The 10749-nt window shown below is 42.8% G+C and overlaps 1 protein-coding gene across 2 annotated transcripts in view; it reads right to left on the bottom strand.

Moving 5' to 3' along the window:
- The window catches only part of lhx9 (LIM homeobox 9), a gene marked incomplete at both ends in the record, with an annotated part of 9659 nt that extends 264 nt beyond the window's left edge, over positions 1-9395 (bottom strand). Inside the window, 5 exons of one of the 2 annotated variants that reach the window (XM_079739224.1) lie at positions 2387-2641; positions 3381-3583; positions 6976-7346; positions 7879-8081; positions 9216-9395. In XM_079739224.1, coding sequence (XP_079595350.1) covers positions 2387-2641; positions 3381-3583; positions 6976-7346; positions 7879-8081; positions 9216-9395 — 1212 coding nt within the window. Of the gene's footprint in view, positions 1-2386; positions 2642-3380; positions 3584-6975; positions 7347-7878; positions 8082-9215 lie in introns of those variants that run through there. The other variant, XM_079739225.1, reaches the window with a different exon arrangement.
- Positions 9396-10749: the final 1354 nt, after the last annotated feature.

Raw genomic sequence — 10749 nt, 5'->3', positions numbered from 1 at the left:
CATTAAGAAAAACAATTTCATCTTTTTGACTGCAGGGTTTAGATGCAAGTCCATGGGGCATTACAACTAGAAACAGCATAAAATAAGAAATAGAAATAAAGAAATGGAGGCAAAAATGGGGAACGACGTTTAACTGGTAATTAATAACTTAATGTTTGCTAATTTTTTTCTGGGGGTTCTTTTTGATGTAAATAAAAAAATAGTAGTTAAGGAAAAAACACAACAAAATGGTACATGTAATGAAAAATAAAAGCCAGTTAAAGCAAAGTACTTTTTATTCACACAAATTTAATAAGATATATAACAACCGTTTGGTCCATAAATATTTAAGGGGAAATAGTTTCTATACACCATCTTTATCAAGAAACAGGGAAACATGGACAATCTTGATAAAACACTTACTGTACTCAACTATTAACACGAAGATCAATATATAAGGTCTGGGATTACCCAACTATTTCTGAAAGAGTGCACAAAATGCTTCCATGACATCGCTGCCCCCTTTTATTTTTTTTAACAGAATACACCATAAAAAGATCTTCAGAAATAAGATGCAAAAACAGTACAAAACTAGTGAGGCGTCAAAAGGATGTGAACCAGTTAACAAAGAACACATAGATCCTGAATTTCACAAACTTTCTCCAAGGTTATAGCATAAGGCACATAGTAGAACTGAGTTAAGCGTCTACTTAAGTAGATCTAGAGTACCGCTTTGTTCTACAATAGAACAAACTGTGACACTTAAAATGAAATGCATCTAGCCTCGTTGGAATACGCCCTATTTTTTCATCCAACTTCCAACGAGTTGACGGATATTTGTTTGTTTGTTTTGTTGGTTGTTTGTTGAGCTTTCGTTTTGGTCTGTTCAGTGACAAGCGTTGTTAAAGAAAGTAGAAAGATGGCCGAAATGGACAATGGTTTCCCTCTGGCTTACTGGTTCTTACTGTATACTTAATGGGACTCCACCTCTCTGAGGTCATTTCAATCTCTCGTTCAGCTCTAAGATCCAGTCCGCAACACTGCAGCATCTTAACCTTTAACCTCCTTCACTCACACCTGCACGCACACACACACACACACACACACACACACACACACACACACACACACACACACACACACACACACACACACACACACACACACACTCCCACACACACACACACACACACACACACACACACACACACACTCCCACACACGCATACACCAAACCCACACACACACCTTTTCCCTTTTTATAAAAACACAGCGTTACCCTGAGCAACATGATCATAACAATAATGCACTTTTTCATCGGGCAGTATATTGTCAGCGTGGATTGAATCTATTTGTAGCTCTATCGACATGTTCAGTGTTGGATCCGTGGGACTGTTCGTCTAGGCAGCCAACACATCTTTAAAAAGTGCGCCATCAGGAAGAGAAAAACAATCATTTACAACCGTGCTGGAGCCAATCAGATTCCTAATGGTCAGACAGTAAGACCGCATGACATGTTAAACAGTTATCACTGTACAGCACACTACTCCGTTCTCTTAGTATCACAGTAGAGGTGTGGCGGTCCGACACCACAATGTACGTTTGCGTCTTTAGCATTTAGCGTGAATGTTTTGGATGTAGTTACTTTGCTAGTTGATTTGCGTGTGATATCCCGATTACAATCCAAGCCCTCCAACTCAGACTTATAGACATTCTGCAATTATTAAAGCCTTTTTTTTCCTGTAAATTAGCCTTAGAAACATTCTACAGTTGGATTTAAAAAAAAAGAAATAAAACAAAGAATGAAAACATAACAAAAAAAAGATTTATCTCTAAGTTGGATAGTGCGTACATAGTGCATATAAATACAGATTTCTGGGGATAAAACAAATGTAAATTCATATTTCTCCAATTAATTGCTTGTAAGAATGGGGTCATTTTATATGTCAAATCAAAATGTACAAATTACAATTTCACTTAGCAAAAATGATCTACTTTTCCAGATACTGATTGCGGGGGGGGCGCTTTCTCCAATGAAAATCTTCAGAGCCAACATTTCTAGTGCCGTCCACTTCCAAAAACGTCCCAGCAAAAAAAACACAAAGATCTCCCCGTCTCTAAGTGGTGCACAGCCGGGCTGCCGGGCTGTTGAGCATGTTACAAAGATTCCCCTCTCCTTTTATGTGGTCGCTGCTGTTCCTGGTTCCCGTGTTTTCGGTTGTTCCTGTGTACAGTGCACTGCACTCTCTGCTCTCCAAAGAAGCACCAGATGCTTTTAAAGTTGTCGGTTTTTTAAAAAAAATAAAATAAAAAAATAAAAAAAAGGCAAATTAAAATGCAACAAACAAAAAAAAAAGCAATAAATAAAAAGCGGACCAAGAAATCGAGTCTCCTAAAGATAGCTTTGTTAGAAAAGGTTTGTCAAGGTGGTTTGTGACGGGCTCCCCGAATCGTGGCTGTCCAGACTAGAGGTGACCGAGGTCACGACCGTGATAGAGGGATTTGTCAGTTCTGTTAGTGTGGCCGCGCTGGAGGGGGGGGTCATGGCCCCACTGTCGGACGAGGGAGGCGGGAGGGAGGCGCCATCAGCCTTATCAACACCCCCATTCTCCTGTCGCAAAACGTTCCTTCTGAATTTGGCCCTCGCGTTTTGGAACCAAACCTGCAAACCAATCCCAGTGCGGCTTTTACTTTTTTGTTTGTGAATTAAAAGGAAAAAAAAAATGTATGTATCAAATCATTTTTTTTAGGTGGATAGATAGATAGGCAATACTTTATGTATCAAGTAACAACAGTTTGGATGTAAAAGTGCCCTGGCCTCAAGTATATAATGCGATGTCACTTTTATCGTCACTGTGTTTACATATTATTTGGGGCTAAAGAGATGACATTGAACTAGTTAGATCCTCAACGCTGGTAAGAAGATGGATTTAAATTGCGGATGGAAACACATGTCCTTCTAAAAACGATAATCGTATTTGTGGTATTTTCATTTGTGTCCACCTTAGGGTCTGAACCACAGAACACAAAGTGCACTCTTTTCGTTAAACTAAACCATCATTTAAAACAGTCCGCTTCAATTCTAACTACTGTCTGCACTCCAGAGAAACATGAAAAACTCAGGCTCTCCTTTTCCATCCAAAGTAAAAAAACAAATCTTAACCTCCACAATGGGTTGCAAATAAAACCCGGGTGCCTTTGGGGACTTCATGGACCAAACAAACAAACGCAAAACAAATTTCAAAAAGGAAATCAAAGTAAGGGCGTGACTATACCATGTGACTCTTGGGGTCAAATGAGGTGGTGGGGGGTGGAGGGTGGAGGGAGAGGGGTGATGGGGATGGAAGGGGACACAGGTGATACTGTGGCTGTTTTAAAGAGGAGGCTGAGTCAGGGCTTACCTGCAACACTCGCTTGGTGAGGCCTGTTTTCTGGGCCAGCTGTTTCAGGTCCTTGGCGTCAGGGTTGTGGTTGATTGCGAAGTAGGATTTCATGGTGCGGAGCTGATGGTGCTTGAAGGAGGTCCGCATGCGCTTGGTCTTCTGCGACGGGGGGTAGGACTGTTGATCGCGGTCCAGGTGATCGCCATCGTTCTCGTTGCAGCCTGAGGGAAAGGGAAACACACTTTGAATACGATGCACGGCCACACACACACACACACACACACACACACACACACACACACGCACACACACACACACACACACACACACACACACACACACACACACACACACACACACACACACACATACACACAACTTGTGATGCAGGCACACGTACACACCTTCTTGTGCTATACAATGACTGGCATGTTCCCCCACTCATTTTGTCTTTACCTTTCAATTGCCTTTCAAACGGATTGCAATGCGTGGGACTGATTGAGTTATTTCAAATTAAGGGCCCTACTTCAGAATAATGAAGACAGAGATATGTCAATTATTTACATTTCGGTAAGACGTTTGTTGAAGCAGGTTTGCTTGACAGGAGTTGTGAGGACATTTACTGTGTAATTACTACTTATCTTAATTCGCTTTGGCTGAAAGCGTCTGCTAAATGCCCTAAATGTAAATTTAAATGTAATTACGGGTGCTGGTATAGAGGAAATAAAGACTGGACAGTAAAGGGATTGTGGTGAAAAGTATTAGTGAACTACATTATAAACACAGCATCAAGGTTCAGCAAATACAATGTTTAGATTTGAAAGGCTTTAACTATAGGACTATATACAAATAGAAGGATAACACTTTTACTTTTAAAATCAAGAAAAATAAGACAATAGATATAGTGACATTTAAGCCCAAAGCATATATTTTTTATCAATTGTATGATTAATTGACCAAATGTTTACTTAGTATTTATATACGTTAACTCTGGAAATGACTTCAATGTAAAATATATCCATATTCCGCACTCTCTGCAAAATAGTTTAAATTAGCTTCCACGTTGCTTCCACGTTAACTATTATGGAAAACATACATAACTGCATTAGCTCTACATAATGAATAATTATATCACTGCATTTTCTTACATTGAATAGCAGGGTAATAATTATTGCAGCCTATTCTCCAGCCTGATTTCAAGAGCTTCCAAATGCAAACGCCATTTTATATATTAGTTTGCGAATTAGACTTTTATCAATTCCCTTTTTTATCATAAAGCCCATAAAAGGAAGCCCTCTTACAAAGCCATCTTCACACTTCGTCTTAAAAAATGCAAACATTTTCTTTTCGTTTTTACGACGGCACGTCGTCAGACATCAAATGGACCAATAGACAGAGAGTGGTCGAACGTTTAATTGATGAGGCCTAATTAATTGCCACAGATTAACCAATCAAATTCACTGAGTCACACAGACGTCGCAAAGTGTGCCGCCGAGATTTTCAGCTATTGGGCGACATAATGTAACCGCAATGAAAAATATGATTATGCATTTCGTTTATTTAAGAACAGCGAATAAAATAAAAAAGGTTGAAGCTTAATGGACCTAGTTATTTCAATATGTAATTGATTCCACGTATAAACAATTGTAAAATTGTACATATACACACGCACGCACACACACACACACACACACACACACATGCACACACGCACACACGCACACATATATGTATACATATGCATGTGTGTGTGTGTGTGTGTGTGTGTGTGTGTGTGTGTGTACAATTGCATATTTGTGTATACGTACAACTTCTATAGCCTATATATCTGCATTTTATTTTGTTAAATAATTGTTCTTATACACTAAATAACAACATTGTGTTTTTGCATGTCCACCCTTGATTTTAAATTGATAATAATGCCGGCTTCAGAGCTCTTCCTGTCTCCATCCAGATGTTTAATGTGAGCGTCGCCCACTAGGGGTCTCTGCAGCCATAAAGACGGAGCTTTACTGGGCTTTAACAGGCCTCCCCGCTCACTGAAACACCGGCCTGAGACGGATTAAAACACACTGCTTTGGTCGAACTTTTCCTGCCTTTACTGTCGAGAATCCACTAAGAGAAGCTGAGTCCAAACAGAGACGTAATAAGACTAAACATTACCTTATTACATCAGAGCCATAAACCTCCAGTGTAAAAGAGCCCAGACATAATGCGATCAAAATAATACAATTTAAAACAATTAAGAAAATGACGGTGGTAACATAAAATGCGTTTTTTTAAGACGCTTTAACAAACCAGCAGTGTCACGAAAATTGTGGAGTGAATAATTAAAGTTTTACGAATATCCGATTATCAAGAAACTACAGTAGAGCCGACATGAAGGATTTGAACCTTAAAACCTCAAACGTACAAACCAACCTAAACCAGCAGAGACTTGTTCAATAAATGGCTGAACCATCGGGCTGTTACATGCTTTGTAACACAGCTCGCTTCAATTTTTTCTAATGGTTTTAATCTATGGATGAAAAACTGAAGGCCAGATCCCGCCTTACTCCTTAACGGTCGTATTTACTGCTCCCCAACATCCTAACAACACTAACACGGCCCTATAATATATAATCGTGTCCACATTCTCCACATTCTCCACATTATTTACAATGGTTTTTCGTGCCACTACTTTCGGGTGAGAACCGGCCCAGAGGCCCCTCCGCCCCCGGCTCTCTGCCCCTGAGAACCGCTCTGACCCCGCAGAACGGGGACCAGGGCCGGCCGGGCGTAGATTCCAACGTCACCTCTAATTAACGAAGAACAACTAACGCACACATCAGCCTTACGCCTCTCCATTCAGGGGCCCCAGGAGCCCCGCGCACACAATGGGGACCCGCTCAGGCGCGCGCTCATTCTCCCAGAGCGAGAACAAAAGCGCGCGGCGGGGAACCGGTTCGAGAAAACCATGCCTGAGAACTGTTTCACAAAAAATAAAATTAACTGTATCCGTTAAGTATCCGTAAGTGGACGAGCAATTTAGCGGAAGTTGAAATGACGGGAACGCGTTGATCGCGGGACGAGGCCGGGCTACCTTCAGCCCCAGCACGCGCGCCCTGTAAACCCGGTCCTCATATCTCGTGACCTCATTTATCGGTCATTATAGAGGTCGGACCCCGGGGTCGGACCTCGACCAACTCCCCTCCAAAGCACGGGGGGGTTTGCGTCTGTAAAATGTCCCTACGCTCCCCTCAGCCTGGAGCTTTGGTTTTTGTTTCTTGGTCTCTTCGCTTTCGATTATTTGATCTTCTGCTTTTAATTGTGCACTACTATGTCACCTGCCTCCTAGTTCCTACTGCCTCCTTTCTACTCCATCTTCCTACGGCCTAGTCAACCTGTAGGCCAACCGTTACACGACCGTACTCACGTAATAAAACATTTGGATGTGTGCATCGCAGTCAAACCGGAAATACACACACGCTACCTTAAACCCCCTAATTTATGTAAATTCTTGATTCTCTGATTGGTTAATTGACCGGCCAATCAGCGGCATCGTCTCGCAACAGCGTCGCAACAACAGCAGAGTGAGACTATAGCGGGCCTCGTGCCGACAGCGGTGCCTCACCTGTGTTGTAGCCGGCTATGTCGATTCCCATGGCCGGGCTCTTCCTCTTGCGGGGCCGCCCCTTCTGGGCCGTCCCGGTGCCGCCGTTAAAATAGGGCAGCGCGAGGCCTCCGCCGCCCTTGCCCGCGAGCTCGGCGTAGTTGAGCTGCGGGTGGTAGTCCCCCGCCCCCGGGGCCCCCCCGGTCTCGAAGTGGCCCCGGCAGTACACCAGGTTGTCCTTCATGCCGAAGTGGTCGCCCGTGGTCAGCGTCTTGTTGCACGTGGTGCACGTGAAGCAGCTCAGGTGGTACACGGAGTCCCGAGCGCGCATCACCATCTCCGACGCGGAGATGCCGAGGTGGCAGCGCGCGCACCTCTGCACGGAGAACCTTCTGGAACAAGGAGCCGCTCGTTAGGGTGCTGCTGACACCGCCATTAATGATTTATGTTGTATTTTTCAGTTATTTAATTTAAATAGTGGTTTGTCTGTGTAAGTCATTCATGTGTTAGGGCTATTCGGTTGGTATTTTACTAAATAATCCTTCATCTAGACAGCACGCTGCGTTTTCTTGCTGTACATTTTTATTTGTGGTTGTTTCAAAATAAAGTTATTATAATTCTGCCTTCAAAAGGCTGTTTGATTCATTAATGAGTCAGGGCTACTCAGGAAGTATTTTACCAAAATAATCATTCTTCTAGACAGCACGCTGTGTTCTTGCTGTACTTTTATTTTTTTGTGTTTGTTTCAAAATATAGCATAATTCTGCCTTCAAAAGGCCAAGCTTTTCTAAAGGGCCATGCGTTTATTAATGCTTAATTAACATAGGCGTGTCAATTAGGTGTGTATCCTGAGAATGTATGAAGCCCTCGTTCAATAAAACAAAACCAAAACAAATATATAAAAAGCACCATCAATGTTGTTACCTGTAGTAATCCTCTTTGCAGTAAATGCTGCCGTCCTTGGCGAAGCACGTGAGCTCCGACTCCAGCGCGAGCTTACATTCACAGCATTTGAGGCAGCGCAGGTGCCACTGCTTGTCCACGGCCAGGAGGTAGTACCTGTCCGAGATCTTACCCCCGCAGCCGGCGCACAGGGCCGGCTTCTCCGGGCTCATGGAGGGCATTGTCTGGAGGGGGGGATGGAGGAAATCAATTATAAAAATAAAACTTGACACACCATGCAAAACAACAACACGAGGCCTCTAGCCAGTCATGTTAAAATACAATAAATAATAATAATTATACACGAAAAGAAAGTTACACAAAACGCAGAAAGGCCCCTTGACATCCCCTTGTCCACTGCATGTAAAGTGGAACATAATAAAAGCTTCTCCTCCACAGCCGTTTGAAATAACTACATTGTTCAGGCTTTCAGAAACCAGGACATATGCGATGCGTTAAAGTGCGATCATGTGAAAGCTAAGTTGTAAGATTTTAATTGTTTGTGGAGATACGGATGTTACTCTTTAAATAAAAGCATTTAACGAGCCGGTCTAAAAGTGATGTCAAGGGTAATAATTGCTAGAGAATTAAAAAAACACTATAATGATAATTATTATTATTATGATAATAATAATGATAATGACTATTGAATGATTGTTGTTATAATGTTTATTAGGCTAATATAATAATAATTATTATTATTATTTGTTCTATTATTATTATTTGCATTATTAATAGTAGTAGTAGTAGTATTAGGCCTAGCAGCAGTAGTAGCAGTAGCAGTAGTATAAACCTAGTATAAGTAGCCTATTATAATAGTACATTATTGTGACATTAATGCCATACTAAGAAATCCAAAAATAAACATTACATCCGTTGAGTGTATTTGTTAAGGAAGCAAAGCAATAACTCAGTTTGGGCTGATCTTAAAACTATTAAATCAGATGACAAGATGTGTCACGAAGCCTTCAAATTACTAGTTTTGATGGGCACAATATGACCATCTATAATTATTAGATTCATATTGCAAACTGAGTATAAGTAGAGGCCCATATCCCTATTTTAGCTATCTTTAATTATTTTTAAAGATTGCCAAACATAAAATCAGGCCTGTTCCAATATAGGGGGAAGATCTATACATTAATGCTGTGCTTCTGGAGGACAGTATAGCCTATATGTTATTTAAAATATGTCGATTAAAAAAACGATGTGCTGAAACGAACCCGCACACAGATTGGTGTTTTCCTCCCCAAACGCACCGGGACATCCACCCGGGTGTCACCCCCACGGACCCAAACACAGCCGGGCTTGCTTCCTACCGCGTCTCTCCCGTTGAGCTGCATACCCTTTGCCAGGCGCGAGTCTGTCTTCGACCGCCTCTCCATCTCCTCCATGATGCCTTGGATGTGATCCCCGGAGATCCCGTGGAAAAGCATAGCTCCGGGTCCCGGGCGCAACGTGCGACTGCCTACCTCTGCCTTGCAGCCCACCACTTCCATATACCGCCCCGCGCCTCGCTCTCTCCTCTCCCCGCTGCGCCTCGGTCTCTCTGCGCGTCCGACGGGCTCGGAGGCACCGCAACGCACCCAGACTCTCAGATCAACCCCCCCCCCGCGCCGCCGCCGAGGAAACCGAAACGGAGGAAAGAGTCTTCAACTCAAAGAAGAAAAGAAAAACTTTGTGCGGTTGAGGACTGTGTTTCGCAGCACACCAAGCGCGTCTCCTGGTCGTCAATCGCTCCAAAAAAATATAGTCCAAAGTGTGCGACGACGTGTGTGTCTGGGAGCTGGCTCTGGGTCAGTCAGAGGAGGACAGAACCGGGGCAGGAGTGTTGTTCTGTGTGTGCATGTGCTGTTGTGTTTTCTTTCGGTCTCTCCCTCTCTCGGGCTCCGCACGCTTGAAGGTCAGGTCTGGGACTGAATCGTGGATCCGAGAGCCGTGTCCTATTTGTGAGAGAGAGCAAAGCCTGCCCAGTTTGAATAATTTGGTAGGAGGCGTTCCTCCCTCTCTCCCAGCGCCGCTGATTCCTGCTCACTAACAAAGAGCTGTCACTCTTTCCTCCAACTCTCGGGGCTGGATGATGCGGGCTGAGGAGTAAGCTTCCTTTCGCTATTGATATTTACCTTGTTTTGTTGGATATGAATGCACGGATAACCTGACGATAGAGCGTTTAGAAAGTCCTGCACGTTGCTGAGGGAAAATTAGCAGTGGCCTCCATGGGCCATAGCTTTTTCGATTTGTACTGCAGGCCTAATGTAAAGATATTTAATCTATTATATCTGTGGCGTCTACTGTATATTTTTTGTAAACCTAAACTAATATAAGAAAACAAGTGTCTTTTAAATCGTTTAATTGTAAATGTAATTTTATTTGACCAGATAACGTTATTAAAATTACCTTTTAATTAAGATTGGTGGGTTTATGAATTTCTCTTTGCTTTAGGCGCACCTGAAATAAGTCTGCCTTGGCGGTGGTGGTGTGTGTGTGTGTGTGTGTGTGTGTGTGTGTGTGTGTGTGTGTGTGTGTGTGTGTGTGTGTGTGCGTGTGTGCGTGCGTGTGTGCATGTGTGCGTGTGTGTGTGTGTGTGTGTGTGTCTGTGTGTGTCTGTGTGTGTCTGTGTGTGTCTGTGTGTGTTGTTCTGGGCGGGGCAGCCAGTGTTCACTGACAGGACCGAGAGAGGTTTGAACCTTTTTGGAATAATGTGGGGAATAATATAACACGTCTTAAATTATGGAAAACGTGTACCAGAAAACACACAACACGTAACAATATCTTAATTAATTGCTAACAAAATATGTGTTCGCCGCTGATATTGCTGATAATAAAATGTTTAGGCCGTGGTTACAGTGAAAT

Source organism: Pollachius pollachius, assembly GCF_949987615.1.
Source record: "Pollachius pollachius genome assembly, chromosome: 7".
In the NCBI taxonomy this organism is placed as follows: domain Eukaryota; kingdom Metazoa; phylum Chordata; class Actinopteri; order Gadiformes; family Gadidae; genus Pollachius; species Pollachius pollachius.
Note: the sequence above shows the minus strand (reverse complement) of the source record. Positions and strands in the feature narration are given on the sequence as shown.